A 19,725-nucleotide genomic window follows, 5' to 3' on the forward strand; every position below is an offset into this window, starting at 1 on the left:
TGAACAGAAGAATGAAGCTCCATAATGTAAAATTAATATTAATATTTTCATACAAAAAGAATAGCCAGGAACAGGAATAATCTGATTAGCATCTTGACACTGATGGCCGAAATTGCTGGTGTACATGCACACAAATGAAATTGAGTATCGAGAACTCAGACAAGCAGGAGAGAAACACAGGCCAGTGCCAGTGACACGAACAATGAAGAAACTAATCGCAGTGCGCCCGAGAGCTGCGAAGGAGATGGTGCAATATCTGCTGCAGCAGGGTTCAGTGCCAGTTTTGGAGCCACAGGAGGGAGAGGCGGCTCCACTACATCGGAGACATCAAGGACTGGCATCGGAGATAGGGCCGGTGGCAATGACTGTGGACTAATTAATTGTAGTAGACCACCACCTTGTGCTGGACTCATGTAACTTGGTGCATTCTTCCCCATTTTCCTGCAAGAATTTCCTGCAAATTCAAAGTGGTAGCTACATTCAATTCTTGCTGGACATATTTCAAATAAATAAATAACATGGCTGAATTATTTGTGAAGCATGTCATTAGTAAATTGCCATGTCCAATAAGTTCTACAAGTATATGTTCAATCATCATATGAAGAACAACAAGAAATGAGGATAAAGTACGCATACTTTTATATGTGCTAGCTGTTGCTGGGAAGTCAGTGATGATCCCATCCACTCCAGCCCCCTGGACATAAGTATTAATCTCTACAGTTGCATCAGAGAAGAAGTCCCATGGTTGAGCTACAAATTCATTCTGAAACAAATAAACATACACAGCAAGGCCTGCATTTTGCAACTTCGAAACAATGTCAGTTTGGCGAGTAGTGAACTGTTGTGTTACGGGATAAACAGACTGCCTATCGATGGCCACAGCATCAGAAAATTCCTTAATTTCAACAATTGAAGAAGCAACAGCATCACGAATTGATTCATCAATTTTGTAAACAAGCTTAAACTTGGTCTTCTGCCTGAACTCCACAAGAACAGAACTGTTTGTAGACAGGATCATAACTTCAAGAGCAGTCTGGTTGTTGTAACCCGCATCACTTAATGCAGAGATGACCATATCAATAACACTGAACCCTAATTGCTCAGCCATAAATGCTGCATACTGTAGTCATTAGAATCAAACAAATGTCAGATTAGACAAAAGTCTCAGAAAATAGAGATCGCTAAGACAGTATCGGAACTGGAAAAAGATCTTAGCAGAGCTGATTGGTGAAGCACTTGCACATCTAGTATTGACAGGTATAGACTACCATATAGTGTACAGTGTTATTTCTGTATAATTTATGAAGTTTTAAGACCATAAAATTCAAAATTTCAACTAATATATTTGGGTGCATGTCAAGATCCATTCCAGACAATTTATTCTTCACGTTGGCTGAGAGTGTCCTGCAACAAATTTTCTATTATGATCATGCAGACCTATATAATCACACCTACAGCAACTACAACCATCAACTTAGAGAACTACTTGATAGATTTTTTTCCTCTGAAAACAGTTTAATCTAACAATTATATTGGCACACATGTTCCCTAGTTGTGCATTTAAGTATGACAAACCATAGCTGAAATGCCATAAATAGCCTTTACTGTAGAAGTTAAGATGTAAGCTTTACGACTCAATGAACTCACTCACTCTGGCATCTTGCATGCGCTTAAATGTTGTGTGCCACATATGGGCATATTAGGCAGATAGATGAATTGTATCAATCTCTCAGTTTAGATTTTGCAGATCTTACTGAGTGATGCTGCACAACTCGAGCATGAATGACCATGTGACCATGCTAATGCATCGCAGTCCCTGATGCAGAGATGGATGTGTACTTGTACCATGAATTCTGAACAACATTTCGTGGCTGACCAAAATTAAGTGGGACAACAACATTTCATATGCTAGAGTTCCCTGGAAAATGACTAGCATGATAGGTTCAGGCACAATTTTCTACTCTGCAAGCCCGTATTTGTTGCATGCTCAACACATGGTGTGAATCCTCAGAAATTACAGATTAAGCAGGAAAATGATTTTCTAAGCTTTGAAAATTAAGCATTAATCTTATGCAGTTGAATGAAAAGGAGCTAATGGTGTGATTGCTTTTGTCAGAATAACTAGCTTGATAGTCCAAAGCAGTGATGGCTAACAAATAGATTTAGATTTTCACAACTTTGAAGGATTTAAAACTTATTCATACTTCTCACCTCTACGCTGATCAAGACTCCACTGAGAGGCTTGTCTTTAGCATAGGCTAGAAAGTCAGATAATCTCATAAAGCTTCCGGCATTTGCGTATCTTGGATTTCGCACCAGTTGATATTTGGATTCTGGGTTTGAAATAATGGCTGCCACGTGCAAGTAGAAAATCTGTTATTGTGTTTGGAAGAAAGGAGTGCAGAATTATCTACAAGAATTTTACTTGCTGTTCAGGAAAATTTTCAAGGTAAAATATATAAACAGCCACAAGAGAGATATTAGGAAGGAAACAAGAATACCATGGCATTTCATTTGGACCAACTCTACTATGCTAGCAACCGAAAACCACCCAGCTTTAAAGCATGTACCATTAAGAGCACATGAGTTGACAAACAGCCATGATGTATTCTGATTCAGAAGTTGTACATTAAGAAAGAAACTATCATAGCTCAAAAGCGACAAGCTAGATCTAGGATATTTAGCATTCATGCAGTATTTGGACTGCTAGAAACTCCAAAATCTTCAGGAACAAAATGCTTTTCTTGGAAGCATGATCAGGAAAAATATATTTCTTTACAAATCATGGTATCAGTAGCAGGTTGAGAGAAGAAAGAAAAATTGCACTATCTTTTTCCTGATGACACACCTGATAGTTTTCTGGTTCTGGAAGAGCCTTCATAAGATTAAGGGACATCTGAAGTTCAGGAAGTTGGCATGCTTTCGGCTTGCTTTTAAGTGGAAACTATTTTCTGTGGTTACAATGCCTATTTAGGGTGGGATCAGCATGATCTACCAACCTTATCCATTCCAGCTCTGTGATTTTGATTTCTGATTTTTCTCAATAAAAATGAAGTTATCCACCTTTTAAAAAAAAGGAAAAAGCAAGCAAATGCTGCAATGAAAATTATTCTGCTTTTTCTTAACAGCTTTTTGTTAGAATATTAGCAACGCTTAAGTATAATGAGTCATGCCAAATATGTCTGAAACAACAAAATTACAATCTTTTGACAGTGGATTCTAACCAATCAACCAGATATAAGAATGCTGACTGAATAATAACTTTAATTCATCACATAAAACTTCAATGCTCCTCTTCAAAGTTAAAAACTTGGAGCTTCATTAAGGAAAAAGTAAATTCAACAGAAACATGTTGTGTTGCACAATCTCAAGGATAATAGGATTGTTATCAACACACATGCTGAATAATTAAAGCCAAAATCACTTCAATTATCAATTATGCCATGTGATTATGATTCTACTAATGATACTTCAAGCAGCATTGCCAGGAATTAATGATAATAATGTTCTGAAGTATAAACAACTTCCAGAAACTAGAAAGTTTTCACAAATTTTCCTAGGGGAAATAAATGCCGAAACTAATTCTAAATGTGTTTTCGGAAGAATTTAACAAATGATGACATAAAATTATTCATGTCACTGAATCAGACACCTTGTAAACTTGCTAAGTTCTGGAGTTAAAATCAATGTGCTAATGGTAAATATATAAACTTACGCTTCAAATTCTTTTGAATCTCATCCCATGTAAGATTGAAGGTGAAAATTCCAGGAGTATTCTGAATCTCTGGAATACTGGATAAACGAGAAGCGAAGGGTGACTTAGTGACTGTAGTATCAACTATGAGGTCAATAGAGCTCATGCATATAGCAATTCCATCTTGTGTTACTTGAACAGGGCAGTCAATGAAATCTGCACCATCATCAACTGCTTTCTGGTAAGACAAATCAGTACAGTCTGGATAGTCTCCACTAGCCCCATTGTGTGAGATGATTAATGGCTTTCCTGAAAACATAAAGTAACTTAAAGAATCAGGACAAATACTTCCATCAAAATACTGGCAACCCAAAGAACAACCTGCAATAATGAGAAAAACAACTAGCAATTGAATCTAGTCAGCATACCATGATCGATGACACTTTTGTTTATATGAGAAAAACAACCTGCAATAATTGAAATATCCATCAATAAGATGTATAATAAAAATATCTACATTAGTAGTCAGATTGGCAGCAAAGTGGGCTATACAATGAAACAACCATGCCAGATTAAAGAGGAGACAGAAAGCTTTCTACAGATAGGCTAACATAAGCACTTTACATTAGTCAGTCAGAATCTAACTCACAAATTGTTTCATAATTGAGAACGAAAATACTTGATCACCAAAAAACTTCCAACAGAAACCAAAATTGTTCTCACCATGATATTACAGAATTTGGTAACTGTTATTGCGGTCTTTGAAGATAGCTTTCCTTCTCTTTGTTGAAGTCCATATAATTATTTTTGCTATTTAGTGTAAAGTAGCTAGTATTACAGCCTTAAAAAGAATATATGACTCTTTCTGCAATTGTAGAGCTTATCCAAATGACTTTAGGACAAACTGCTGAAACAAAGGAGTTACAGACATAGCTGCTATTGTGTAGGACCTTTTAAACAAAAGAAGAAAAAAAACTATCACAGTCCAAAAGTAATTAAAACCCCTGAATCAATTATCAGATAGTGTATCACCACCTGTGCATTATTAACGTTTAACATCGCCTAAAGAAAGGCACAATTATCTAGCTAAAAAATAAGGGCTTTTAAGGTAGAAAGCATGAACAATTTTCTGTTATATTATTTTTTTATAAAAAAGCTAAAATTTATCACCGGAGATTGTATATTTATTTCTTCCAGCTGTTAATTTTATACAATTCATGATGACCATGTAGCTAGTTATATTTTTACTATACCATGGGACAGTTTCATTTGTTCTGAACTCAAAATATAAAGGTGAATTTTAGATTCAACAACACAGGCCAATATTTAACAGTCAGAGTTCAAGTTGCGGTATTGGTATGATACTGCAACTGATGATTCTTTCAAAAAGGAAGAGAGATACTGCAAAGTGATTACATAACCAAGGAACAACCTATATCAGCATGCAGTCTATATCAGTAATATGATCTGCAACATTATCAATGCCAAGAAGAAAGGTCTCAATAAGAATTTTATCAGAAGCAATCTGTGACAGTAATTTGTTTAATAAAACGATTAGTTACTGCGTGTGGAACATCCTATTGCAAATTATCAGCTTATTGTGGTACCTATGGAGATGATAAAGTAGGAATATTCCTGTAACAAATGCTGATGTTATCATGTCTAAACAAGGAAGAGTAGGTTACCTATTGCCTCTGATGGAGTTATAGGGAAATCAGTCACCACACCATCAACAGAGAATACACCATTGTCGACAAAAGAAAGGTATTCAGCTAACGGGTCATAGCTATAGTTGTAGCCGAAAGTGTTATCATTTGCAAAATCTGCTGCATAAATTTCCAACCCCAATTTATGGGCATCCTTGACAATGGATGTATAGGGTAGTAGATAATTATCAGCTGTTACTGGCCAAATGTAACTTTTTGGAACAAGGATACCGGAGACAAATGTTTTGATATATGTAAGATTGTTCAGCAGAGAACCATATGTTTGACTTGTAGAAGGTTCAGCAATATCTTTGCCAAGAAAGCGAAACACGAGCTTTGTGTCACTGTTGCTAAAATCTGCAGCTATACTGCTAAGGAAAGCCAGTTCAGGAGAGGAAAGGTAGTTCACGGGGACACGTTTTGATACAGAAAGTACATATTCTGTCATGCTCAAGTTATGTTGACTGTAGAAAATATCATGCTGCAATCAAACGTGAAACGTTAGTTTGGAAGCAACCGAATCAAACTATGATAAATGAAGAATGCATGACGTGTTGCTGAAACCAATGTTCTACCTGTATATTTAACCAAAGACCAGGTGGCTCAAAATTTGTCACCACATCCTCAACAGCAAGTATGGCATAATTGTTAAAGTCAAATCTAAAGGTTCGAGAATAAATTGATTGTGTCACTGCAAAGAAGAAAAATGATGGTTAGAATGCGATCCGACATATAGATGTACTACAGAAATCAAAACTTGTTTACATTACCGAAGTATTTAACTACAACCAAATAATATTTATTCAACAATCAGAAGTAATTTGTGATTTAAACCATAATTGGAGGTACATGCAGAGAGTTTAAATTCCTTGGATTATTTTTAACACATGCCTTTTTAGTGATAATGCATGTTCATATGAAAAACAAAAAAATAATGACCTTCGTCCATTGCATGCATTCTACTTCATCATAATTTTAGTTATGTGCTTATATCCATACATTCTAAGCAATCTTTACATCTTGTATCTGATAGATACAGACAATGAGAACAAATTGTTGCTTACCAGCAACCGACGATAGCTCCTGTATGCTATAATCCACAGAGAACCAGCCTGTTGTATTCACACCATTGACAAGGTAAACGTTCTGCCCATTCGGGTAGATATTTGAGATATCAGTGCAATTATCTAGTTTTATATCCGGCAGACAAATCCCAAGACCATCTTTTGTTAATCGTACATCACACCACAAAATTGTATCAGGTGAACTAGCGATAAGCGCAAAGCTGTAAGCATCATGACTGGAATCAGGAAATAATCCCGAAAAGCCACCCTTAGCTACAATTGCTGGGGCATTACCTGCAATATGGAAACCACTTAGCTTTCATGACAGAACACTGAAGAATGAAAAGCTCCAACGAGATAGCATTAGTAGGAAGACAAAGTCCTTCAAGTCCAACCAATCAATTTCAAATTGATCTTCTTATAAAAGATTCCAAAGATGAATGCCTTATATTGTGAAGAGACCTCTAAAAACCAAGAAACAGTTACTGACATATAAAAGCTGAGAAGATTCACATCAGAAATTAACACGCTTATCTACTCAAAAAAACGATTATTCAAGAAAAGAGCATTTACAAAAAATAGAGCGTAAAAAGGCTGAAATTTCTGATCAAAACGATTCTAAAGATAGAAGCCCTGTTCACATTGCGAAGAGAACTTTAGAGACCGAGAAACATTTACTGGCATTCCAAAAGCTGAAAGGATTCACATCAGAAACTAATGCGCTTATTCACTCAAAGAACAAATTTTCAAGAAGATAGCTTTACAAAATCAGATTTTGATTATTCATAGAACATATAACAATCCCTGACCTCGATCAATGGAGGAAAAGTCCATCTTTCTTAAAGAAGAAGGTAAAGAAAAAAGTAAAAGAGGGCATAAAACATCCCGATGGGTAATGCAAAGACGGGGAGAGAGAAAGAGAGAGTACCGGTCAGTGTCAGCCAAGCTGAGGCATTACGGGCGATGACCGTAACCTGCTGCAGGAAGAGGAACGCTACCACAAGGATGGAGGAAACCCTTCCCACCGAGCTCCTCCCCATTGCCATCGGCTCAAACACAGCAAACACCCAGCAAGAGAAGCTACAGATGCTGTGACAGGAAGTAGGGAGATGGTTTGTGCAATTTCCAATGTATCCGATATATATATATATATATATATATATATTAAATGTGTCTCTTGTGAAATGGTAGAAGAACATTAAGCGGAAGGAAGAGACGAAGAGCGCTGCATGTCTTCGAGCTATATATGATTTTGTCGGCTTGCTTATGGCGGCGGCTGAAGGCGGCGCGTTGTCTTCCTCCTCTTGTATTGTTCTGTTTCTTTATCTTTGATTAGTACTCTATGCACATATTTTTATCACCTTGATTACAAAGATTAATCTTTGATTATGATCATAGTTTATTCTCCTTCAAATCGTTTGATGTCATAATTTTTCTTGCATCGTGTACATTTATGTCATCCTCGGAATTTGTATTTTTATTTTGAACAAAGAAGAAAAAAAAAGAGACACCCAAATAAATATATTTTGTAGATTGCTTTCTCTTTGTAATCTTAATGTTGAAAAGGATAAATTTTACAGAAAATAATTATTCTTTATATTAAGAAATGCCGATTGTTTTAAAAAAAATTCAAAAAATAATATAAATTTTAAAAAAAAATGTTTTAGGGTTATTAGTATATAAACTATATTTAGATAAGAATAAAATGTATGTAAGTCACAAATGAATAGAAATTTTATATTATAAGAATGAAATTATAGGTTATCTAAGCCATAAATGATAGAATTAGCTTAAGCGTACTTAATATTTTAAATATTGATTAGTATGCCTCTAATTATATGAAATAATAAATAAAATATAGAAAAAATTAAATGACTTTAATTGGGGAGAAATTTCATTCGATCCCAAGTTCCAACCTCTCTCTTAGCCAAATCAAGTGATTGATTTCTACTAATCATTAATTATGAAAAATAAACAAGTGAAAGGATAAAAATTAACCATTATCTATTTTTCAAAGGCCTATTCTATTCTATCGTCTAAGATAGGGATGTTAAAGACATTTTGCACATCTTCTAGGTCGTAAATTAATAATCTTATTGTTATGGAGACATTAATACATTATATGTCTAATATCATTGTAAAATCTCTTTTACAAAAAAAAGTCTTTCTAAATCTTTTACGAGACATCCCATCCCAATGTTTGCTTTATTCTTATGAGATAATAATAGTACGTCGAAAAAAAATGAATGTAGATGGCCAACATGCCAAGCACAATGTAATAATATAGTTCAAGTCATTGGACGGGACATGTTGAGCACTCACCATGAGCAAAGAAAGACTCCACAGAAATCAGCATATTAATTTCGAGCTGTCTACTCCACGTCATGTAAGGCCACCAGGCGGTGACGGAACCACAAGAAGATGAACGGTTGAGCCGAGCCGAGCCGAGCCGAGACTATTGCTTGGCCTGGACCGGCTTAGCCGACGACCCGTCCACGGTGGACGACTCACGCACGTCTGAATTAGATCGATCCCGGCAACATCATCTAGCGATGCAGGACACGTGGCATAATGTGACTGGCTTCACAAGGTCAACCATTATACGATCTATGATTTGTTCCCATAGTGGCCCTTTGCTTCAAAACAAAATAATAATAAATAAATAAATCTAAAAATCCACCTTTATTAGCACAAAATACGACAAAAATTATATATATATAAACTTTGTGCGGAGATGCAAATAGGGATTAGTCATAAATTGCTACCAATTAGAATAGTAGGATGATGTATATTAGTTTTGCCCATTAACTTAGTAATTTAGTTTTGTTTAAAGTGTATTGGTATCTAATATTCGTGTATATTAACTTTGACACAAGTTAACTTAGACATAAATCTTGAAAAAATTTTACGATAGGGTAAGATGAACCCGATGTGGTTTAAATTAATCAAAATTTAAGAAAAAATTGAGTTATATAGATTAGGTGATCAAAGTTCGAGTCGGATTATTCGATTTGATTAACGATTAGATAATTATTTGACATAAATGAAAATGAGTTGCATAGATGCAAATCAGTAAATTTCTACACGATGTCCCAAATTATTCTGTTTGGTCACCTAAGTCAAACTATGTTTTGATTTATAAAAAATATCACAATAAATAGAGTCAGATAAATGAGATAGGGGAGGATTAAGTAGAGAATAAGGTGGCATATTGATTAATCTGATAAGAACCCGAATTGTCTGATCATATATATATGTATATATATAATGATATTGAAAACAATTTACACCATTCATGTTTTACTAGATGACATGACATCCCTCTGATTTATTTTTACCTAGGGGCATATATTTTTATAATAAATAATAAAAATCATTAACTAAACTCAATTAAACTAGTAACTTTTCAATCGTTTAAAATTGAATCGATTTTGATCCTGTTCAATATAACCTCAATGGCCTCCTCTCATCTCCTCCTTTTTGTTGTGATGTATCACGTGAATCCAATGATATGTTTACTATTGTGAATCCTTTGATATTTATTATTGTGATTATTGTTGTTAATGTTGTATTACTGTGATATTGTACATCGTTCTTGTGAAAGTTGAATACGTTTTTGGTTTGTGCCTACAACGTGAGTATATTTATTTTTATATTCTTGTTGTGATTTTACTAATGATATATTTGCAGTCATGATGTTTATTAGGATACGTTGGTAAGGTAATTATGAGATAGTTTTTTATTTTTCAAGGATTTTGAATGATTAATATCAAAAGAAAATTTTTATACGAGTTGTGATTAAGTTACGCAACTTAATTCAAAAACGAATATAACATAGTCGATTTGCATAACACATATCTAAACTCCTACAAAGTATTAGCACATCTTGGTAAGATGATTAGTAAAATATTTTTTATTTTTAAAGATTTTAGGATCATTAATATTGAAAATATAAAAAAATTTCGATACACGCTACAAACTTGTATAACTTAATTTTAAGATTTATAGGAGACGCATCTAAACTCCTACAAAAGTACTAACAAATATTGATAAAATGATTTGTAGGGTGTTTTCTATGTTTGTTTACGAGGATTCTAAGATCATTAACATTAAAAATATTTTTTGTTTTTCAAAACATCACTTGGGCTAAATGATACCACTATTAGGGATGGGTGATACATTTGCCTGTAAGCAGTACCACCATAGCCTATTTGAGAAAAAATTTTGGATTGAATCTATAAATATTTGTAATTTAGTTCAAAAACGAATGTAATATGATAAACTTTCACTAAACCAATCCAAACTTCTTAACTACTAAGATATGATTTTTCTTATTTTTAAGGATTTTAAAGTGATTAGTTATCAAAATTAAATATTTTTTTAGTTGAATATATAAACGAGTTTAACTTAATTAAAAAAAAGCGAGCGTGACTCAGTGAACTTTCACTAAATCATTCCAAATTTCTCTATAATTACTAAGATATGATATTTAGAAGATTAGTAGTACTTTTCCTTATTTTTAGGGATTTTAGAATGGAATAAAATTGAGTTTTTTTTGTTTTGTTGAATCTATGAACGAGTGTAATTCGTTAAACTTTCATCAAACCAATCCAAATTTCTCTAGAATTATTTAGACATAATTATAAGATTATTATTAGTAGTTTTCCTATTTTTGAGGTTTCCAGAGTAATTAATTATATCCCAATTGTTTCTCAACTAAAACATGATCTTAACTCAACTAAAATTTACTCTCACAATGTAACTAAAACATAATTGTGAGATGCTTAGTATTATTATTATTATTATTATTTTATTTTGTGAAGATTTTAGAGTGATAAAATATCAAAATAAAAAAAATTTAGAAAAATATCATGATCAATTTTCACAAAATGTATCCAAACTTTCACATAACTACTAGGACATAATTGTAAGATGATTAGTACTATTTTTTTTTGAGGATTTTACAAAGATTAAATATCAAAATTAGAAAAAAATTGAAAAAATATTGTCATTGGGTGTAACTTAGTTAAAAAACAATTTCCATAAAACATATCCAAACTTTTAAAGAACTACTAGAATATAATTATAAATATTTAATATTATTTTTATTTTAAAAAATTCAGGATGATCAATTATCAAAATTAGAGTATAATTTTTTGGATAAGTAGGAGTATAATTTGGTTCAAAAACAAGTGTAACTTAATAAATTTTTATAAAACCTATCCAAACTTGTACAAAACTATCAGAACATATTAGTAATATGATTAATAGGATTTTTACTATTATTTGATGATTTTAGGATGAATAATCATCAAACTTAAGAATTTTTTGAAAAGATGCATGCTATGGTCCTAACTTAGTTTAAAGATGAATTTTTATAAACCTATCCAAACTTTTAAAGAGACTATGTTTTTAAGATGATTAGTATCACTTTTCTATTTTTCAAAGTTTAGGATGATGAATGAAATTTGACATGTCATAGGATCATAAGATCCTACCCAGTGGCACAATTCAACTAAAATATGATTTTAAGTAAACTAATATCTACTGTCACAATTCAACTAAAGCATAATCTTAACATAGATTGTAAGATTGATTATTCAATGATAACTAAATATTCAAAAATAAATAAATAAATAATTTATAATATCATGACATATTCAAAACTTATATAGGTATACTATATAAAAAAAAATCACCTCGTAGATAATAAAAATCTTGTGATTAAGATTATATTATACAAAAAGATTGAAGATAAAATATTGAGTTATATAACCGGTGGAAATTTGTATGAGCTTCGATTGTGATGTAATTATTGATATCCCATACATTAAGAATTTTTAGATATTCTCCTATACAAAATGGCTTAATTTTCATCTAAAAGACAAACTTTGTAATATTAATGCTTCAACTTATAATGAATACGGGAACGACGATGCATCGATTTGGTTAAAAACCCCAAAGAATACCTTAAACTTCACTGAAAGATTGATTCGGTGATATAGTGAAGGATTCATTGATTTATCCAAGGCTTCAACGATGCAATGACAACATCTTCCTCCAATAGTTTGGTGATGCCCATGAACGAGGAAGGAGGAGGAGGAAGGAGGAAGGAGGAAGGATGCATGCAGCGATACTGCCTTGCATGTCATGAATGCAATAGAGGAGGAAGCATGAAATCGAACCGAGGAGAAGAAAGAGAAAAGGTGAATGAGAAAAGAGGAGAAAAAGGGTGGTAAAAAATGAATAGAAAATATATTTCTTTTCCAATAAATTGGCCTACATATAATAATAATAATAATACTCAATAGCACGCGTATACATTTTGTAATTAATTAAACTGAAGAGAGAGAGAGAATACTATTTCACATGAAAATTTGTCACATAGGTAAAAAGAAAATAAGCTTACTGCAAACACACTCAACCGCTACTCTCATCAGGTTTGGATTCCCAAATCTCTAACCACAGCTTAAGCTTCGACATCCGTGCATGGGGAAGAAAACTACTCGTCAAGTACTTGATTACCTTTTGGTAAAACGATGAGAGATAGAGAGAAGATGTCATAATAAGCCAATAAATAAATCATGCATTCCGTCTTAGAGGAAATCATGCATGCAAACATGGATGGGCCTCTCCCAGTTGCAGTCAACATGACTCTACTCATCTTCTCGGGAACACTCTTCCTCTTCGACTCCTCTCTCTCTCTCTCTCTCTCTCTCATCCCCTTTCTTTAATACCTCCATGATTTTCTCCAATGTGTTCCTTAGAAATAAGAAATCTCTCTCTTGCTTTAAACAAAGTAGCATAAGTACAGCCATAGGTCTGTAGCGTCCTGTTCTTGTCTACCTGTCTTCTTCCTCCTCTTCATCTTCCTCTTTATCCTCTGCCTCTTTCTCCATCTTTGTCTGCGTCGTCTCAGAAGAATATGACGTTGGAGTTGGATGCTGGATCTCACAGGAGACTTCTCCTTGGGATGCTTTACGGATTCGGCGACTCTCTTTGGTTCTCATACGCAGAAGCACGTCGGAGACACTGGTTTTAGACGAAGAACTCATTGATCAATGGCATGCATGGGAAAGCCAGGCAACTTTTCTCTTTACTTCGATTGCAGCTTCTTGTCTTTTCCTTTTCTTTGTTACAAGGCGATACTTGTTGGAGAATTAGAGGTAGATGGAAAGAAGTGAATGGATTTGACTGGTTTCCCTTGTATCTCTCTTCATGATAACCTCGGTTTCCTCTGGCTTTGTAATGTAGCAGCAAGTTGGTATCCGAAGCACAGAAACCCATTTTGTGGGAGACTTCGTTGTTTGGACTCATTTCATTCCCTTCTACTTTTGTTATCGTGGAATGCTGCAACCCTAAAACTAAATCATTCTAATCTTCTTCCCCATGTTCTCACGATCTATCTGTAATCTGGTTTAGTGTGCATTCTCATGGTCTCTTTTTGCCAGATAACATCAAGAAAATATCATCATCAAGCATTATCATTTCTTCTGCATCATAACTACGTTCTTGAACTGTGCGGTTTGACTTGGAGATAACAAAGTGGTGTTTTAGGGTTCGAGAGTTTGCTAAGCCTCTATGATTGGTAGTTGTGCAGTATGCATCCATGTGTAGTTCGTTCGATGAATGATCAATGTAATGTAATATTGCATGATTCTGTGCACCCAAATAGTTTAAGTGTTGCCATGCTTGGCTTCATTAAGCATGCACATGGCTTCATATGATCTCAAATCTGTCTGTAATTAGTACAGATTAATCCATGATAGAGTGACTACTTATAAGGTGGATCCGTACGATCTTATCCTAACTATTTCTTAATAGAACATTTAAAGCTGCATGTACGAATGCATGCTATAGTAACTCACAATTTGGATCCACATGATTTTATTAGCATACACCATTAGAACGTTTGAAGCTACATGTATTAATGCATGCTTAGAGTAGCTTACAAGATGGATCAGCATCACCCATCTTACCAAATGGTCAATACATTTGACTTGGGTTGCCACAAACACACACTGATAACCCTAAAAGAATTTTAATATTATGGATAAAATTATAAATGACAATAGGAGTCTTAACATTGCATTAAGACATTTATGTTTGCAAATAAAGAACAAGAAAGTAAAAAAGGATTTATAAATATTTAGGGGTCAAAAATGGATATTGGTAAAAAAATCAAGTAAAATATGAAATTAACGTATGATATGTTTCATAAGTATCTCATAAAAAGAAAAGTTCTCTTTTCTTAAGAAATTAGACAAGGATTTGGAGAACTTTTCTTATTTGATTTTCAGAAAAAAAAAATGACAAAAAGAAATTTCAGGAAAAAGTTAAATATTAGATTATTTTTCTCCCTGAGATAAAAGAAAAACAATAAACTTCTTCACATTATTTTTGATGGAATTTAGTATATTAAGATAAGTGAAAATTTTACCTTTTCATATTATGTTTCACTTAGATATTTTCATTATAATCAAAGAATGTACATAATCTTTAGACGTATCGTTAGTATGACAATACACTAATCAATTCGAATATCTCAACAGGCAAATTATTATTAGTATTATTATTATTATTATTATTATTATTATTGTTGATAATAATAGGATCATTTAAATTAATTTAATAATTTAGTACAAGATGTAGAAGGGCAATGGGCCAGGAATATCGGGTTAAGCTTTGACCGAGCCTTTGCAAACCATGTCTTGGCTGGGCTGAGTTGAAGTGGTCAAACCAATACGAAATAAAAAATATTATAAAAAAGAAAGTGGTCAAACAAATGTGATAGCTATATTATATGAACAAAAATGTGATAAATGATAAAAAAAATCTAAATAATGGAGACAACACAATAAAAGATCTTCTAAATTGAGACATAAGAGAAGAGTTCGGAACACAGTTGTAAATCCATTTATCATGAGAATTAGGTGCCATAGAAAACCTAACACATCTCCCCTTGGAGTTACAAAAATAATCAATTTACTTATAGAAGTTTTGATATGAATTTTTTTATATTCTTTCATCTTTTCAAAGTGGTTATTGATATTTCATTTATCATGAGAATTAGGTGTCTTAGAAACCCTAACCCTACTCATTTGCGAAAATAATCAATCTATAGAAGTTTGATATGAATTTTTTTATATTCTTTCATCTTTTCAAAGTGGTTATTGATATGACTAATATCATTTATCATGAGAATTAGGTACCCTAGAAACCCTAACGCTACTCAGTTGCGAAAATAATCGATCTATTTATACAAGTTTGATATGAATATTTTTTTTATATCTATTCATCTTTAAAAAGTAGTTATTGATGTGATTGATATTTGAGGACTTGGAGTCCCATCAGCATGACCTATCATGTTAGTATAAGAAAAATATTATTTGAAATATTCTATCACCATTTTCGATTCTCTAGTAAGATCTCGAGCATGAAGCGATGATCATTTTTTACACTAATTGTTGTTGTTTGAATTTGCTCATTTTGAAAGAGATTAATAAGAGGATCCATGCCAGTTGAGTTGTCGCATTTTTCCAGCCTAAATTAAGTGCTTTTGTCTATGTGAGCAGATGGCAAGTCAATTGGAAAGATGTGATCTTTGAGTTTAATCAGATTAAATCATTAATGTAAAATACTTGAACACAAATGGATGACACCAGATTTGTTCTAACTCCATAAATCAATTCAATTTTCCTTTCTTAACAATTCAATTCAATTTGAGCGTGCCAATGTTTTCTGTTCTTGGAACTGTTCCACCTTCATCATTCACACGGTGAGGAAAAGATCATAAATGTCGCCTGGATATACACTGTGATGATAAAAAACATTAGTTAAATCTGAATAAAAATATTTCAAGATTCATTCTACTGTGTAGATTTAGGGCAAAATGGATAATGAAATATGTATTTAGATTTTCTTAAATTTATTAAAAATAAATATTAGAATCATATTATCGTCACTCGATTGTGTAAGTTTGAGACAAATGCTCATATTAGAATCATTTAAAACAATGATCATGAGAAACCATGAGAGCGAAGAGGTTCAGATTAAAGCTGATAAGTGTGATATTACCTAATCGATATCTACTCAATATCTTAATGCCACATGATCGATGTATTGGCATCACGTGGTTGACTCCTCGAAGTCATATAGTCAACTCTTCGAAGACACGTGGTCAACATTTCAATGTCATACAATAGACTCATCGACATATACCTCGATACAACTTGGTAGACGCACATTTTCATCTAACTAACACCTTAGTATCATATGATCGACATCTAGTATCATGTGATTGACACCTTGGTGCCACATAGTTAATGCACTAATACTCGACGGATCCGTCCTGTCCAATCAACCAATCACTCCCTACCGATTAATCTTCATCACGTGTCAAAGCGTTTTATCATCTCGAGCACAACATGGGTTGATGATGGTTATGTTTGAGATCCACGCACCACGTTCCCGTGAGCATGTGGACTATCCAAAAATAATGACTTTGGAAACCCACTATAAAAAATGATCCCCAAGTATATCCCAAGATATACACAATCCCACAGATCTATTCAACGATTTAAGTATCAGAAGGATATTATCGAGAGTACCTACATGCATGGGGTTCGGATCATATCGATGAAACTTATGTTAAGATCAGCTCGAGGAAATGATCAAATTGAATTCGAATCAACCTCAATCTCAAATAATCAAAATATAACGAAAGGAAAAAAGATTATCTAAACCAATCCAATTCGGTTCGATCTATTTTATTAAATCAATGTAAATAGTAAGTTCAAATAATCTGTTCCGTGTCGAGTTAGTAGTTGTTGATCAGTGGGTTCCATTATGCTCATTCACCGACAACACCACTACAGTCTTTGTGACCAACACGTATCGTAATCCAAGAGTTGGTGCATTCCATTACACCCTTTCACCAACATGGAGACCCCACGTTGCGGCAAAATCCAACAAGCCCAACTAGAAGATAACATTCCCATTTCTAGTGTTACAATAAGCCTATATAACACACCTCATATCGAATTATGGATTTTCGATGAGCTTCAACAATTTTGAACCAATAAGTGAGCGAGCCTAAACGATGCGAAGTCATCACTAGATTGCCAAACATGAGCCCTGTCTTGCGGTGCCGGCGGCAGAGAGTCGCAGGACTTCACTGCTCTCACCTAACAGTGATTCAAAGGTTTGACTCATGCTTTGTCTCCCAGTCGTACTCAGAATATATCGACCAAGTCTTCGTTTCTCAAGAATTTTCCAGCTTAGTTTAATCGATCTGCTTGTATAAGACAAAACGGTGCACGATAATAAAAGTCTGATGTTTGACCAAATTCATTAAAGAAACAGCTTGAGAACAGTGTGGAAGAAGGTTGCAATATTGGAGGTTTGGAATCAAACTTGGAGGCTGACTTCATGCTTAATCTAGATAGAGGGTTGTTGAAGTTTCTTCATCTATAGGATCATGATAGGTCGCATGTTTGCTGTTGCCCTGACTTGGATGTTCTTGAGAGGATGGATGATGGGAGAACCACTGCAAGTTTAGAGAGATTTCGTGGATAAGGTTTTCATGAATCTCTTGATCAGGTATGTGTGTAGCATCGGTTCTTTTATTATGGTGTATGCCTTATTTTTTCAGGTCTGTGATGATTTGTAGGTTAATATGTTCATATCTTCTAAATCACCAATAAACATTTCTGCTGTGTTCTTGGTGACCATATATGAACTATAACATGAGGTGTTTCTTTTCCTTCAAGTAGTTGAGCTGTGATCTAATTAGTAGATCATTTGTCTTGATTCCAGTTGCAGATCGGTGAACCATGGGTTGTGTCTCTTCCAAAGTGTTGACGAGATCGGGGAGCTTCCATGAAGAACTGAAACGGAGCCTCAAAGGGAGATCAAATGGATCGGAAGAACTGTTCGGTTCTAAGAATGGTGGTGACCGACTCCTTGTTCTTCCGTGCACTGCCAACTCAGTTGCTGAGCCTGAGAAGAACACGTCTGTATCATCAACCGAGCACTCGGACACCAAACAAATCGATAAGGAAAAGCATACTGTGGATCCGGAGACCGAGGTTTCGGATGTAGAGATCATCAATACTTGGGAGTTGTTGGCTGGTTTGGAAGAAGAAGAAGAAGAAGAAGAAGAAGAAGAACATCAAGAACAACGCGAGAGTGATGAGCACAAGACCGAAGAGTATAAATTCGTCGTTGGTGATGAATTAAAAGCTGCTGCAAACTTCAACTCGGCATCAGATCACAAGGATGAAGATCTTGTTGAAGCAGCTCAACGACACCCATCGAAGGAGAAGCCGCATGTAAGTCTTGAGCTTCCTCAAGAGCGAAGCAGTACCGGATCAAAGAGAGAAGCCATGGCGAGGGAGCTCGCACCTCTCAAACTTCCATCGATCGAGTTCTCGAAGACGGGTAGTCTGAAGGATTGGCTTCGACGAGGCGGTCAACTGATCTCCCCCGGTTCTTATGTCACCCCAAAGTTCGGCGATTTCGTCTTCCCGGAGCCAAGATACGGAGATAACAGAGATGACGATAGCAGTGTCTTCGATCCAGATTTAGTGGCACAGTTTGAGCAAGCCATGAATCAGCTATCTATGGATGAGGAGTTCGCGCTTCAACAGATCATAGAGAGCTTGCAGCAAGGTGATGAAGAAGACATTCCGAGGGTGGAGCTGAGCTGCTGAAGGACCAAACACAAGCCAATCAACGATGGAAGCCAAGAAATTCTCTACCTTTTTCCTATGGATCAAACACCACAGTTTTCGATATCTGCTTCAGTAGGCATGCGAAATCCGACTCAAAAATTGTCGTTGAGGCTGTAAACGATGCACGACCACTCCTTGATAGATGCTTAATTGCATCAGAGATACACAAAATTTGGGGAAGCAAATAGATCTGCTAACTGGTCGGCAATTTTCTATAGAACTACCTTTTTGTGAAATGAAAATTTTTATTTTGACTTACAAAGTCTTTGAGTTAATAAAATTATTTCTTTGGTAAAGTCATAGCTTCAAATTAACCCATGATTTCTTTGTTTCACATCTTCAAGTTTGACATGAATGAATGTTCTTGAAACAAGAACATACTGGAGAAGTTAAACCAAGGTTTTCAAATTGCAGAAAGAAGAGCACCAAGTCACTGAAGAATTATTCCTTGTGCACAAAGAAATATAATCTTGTGCCAAAGCAAAGAGAAAACAAAATGATTGAAAGATCTCATCCATATGATGACC

The 19,725-nt window shown here is 34.4% G+C and overlaps 2 protein-coding genes across 2 annotated transcripts; one reads left to right on the forward strand and one right to left on the reverse strand.

The window, feature by feature from the left end:
* Positions 1-7,577, reverse strand: LOC135588286 (glycerophosphodiester phosphodiesterase GDPDL3-like). The gene is made up of 9 exons (XM_065080344.1): positions 7,393-7,577; positions 6,465-6,758; positions 5,976-6,091; positions 5,380-5,881; positions 4,123-4,161; positions 3,716-4,003; positions 2,212-2,351; positions 637-1,120; positions 1-454 (listed from the first exon to the last, which is right to left on the reverse strand). The coding sequence occupies exons 1-9, from the start codon at positions 7,508-7,510 to the stop codon at positions 156-158; spliced, it is 2,280 nt and encodes a 759-aa protein (XP_064936416.1). The 5' UTR covers positions 7,511-7,577; the 3' UTR covers positions 1-155.
* Positions 7,578-17,632: 10,055 nt separating this feature from the next.
* On the forward strand, positions 17,633-19,460 carry LOC135589182 (uncharacterized). The gene is made up of 2 exons (XM_065081472.1): positions 17,633-18,065; positions 18,282-19,460. The coding sequence occupies exon 2, from the start codon at positions 18,299-18,301 to the stop codon at positions 19,175-19,177; it is 879 nt and encodes a 292-aa protein (XP_064937544.1). The 5' UTR covers positions 17,633-18,065; positions 18,282-18,298; the 3' UTR covers positions 19,178-19,460.
* The last annotated feature ends 265 nt before the right edge of the window (positions 19,461-19,725 follow it).

This window comes from Musa acuminata, chromosome BXJ1-8 (genome assembly GCF_036884655.1).
Source record: "Musa acuminata AAA Group cultivar baxijiao chromosome BXJ1-8, Cavendish_Baxijiao_AAA, whole genome shotgun sequence".
Taxonomy (NCBI): domain Eukaryota; kingdom Viridiplantae; phylum Streptophyta; class Magnoliopsida; order Zingiberales; family Musaceae; genus Musa; species Musa acuminata.

Coding starts and splice junctions, on each gene's coding strand:
- LOC135589182 (XM_065081472.1), top strand. CDS start 18,299: ATGGGTTGTGTCTCTTCCAAAGTGTTGACGAGATCGGGGAGCTTCCAT.
- LOC135588286 (XM_065080344.1), bottom strand. CDS start 7,510: ATGGCAATGGGGAGGAGCTCGGTGGGAAGGGTTTCCTCCATCCTTGTG. Junction 5,882..5,975: donor GTCTTTGGTTAAATATACAG/GTAGAACATTGG, acceptor GTTTGATTGCAG/CATGATATTTTCTACAGTCA. Junction 2,352..3,715: donor GATTCAAAAGAATTTGAAGC/GTAAGTTTATAT, acceptor TGCACGTGGCAG/CCATTATTTCAAACCCAGAA.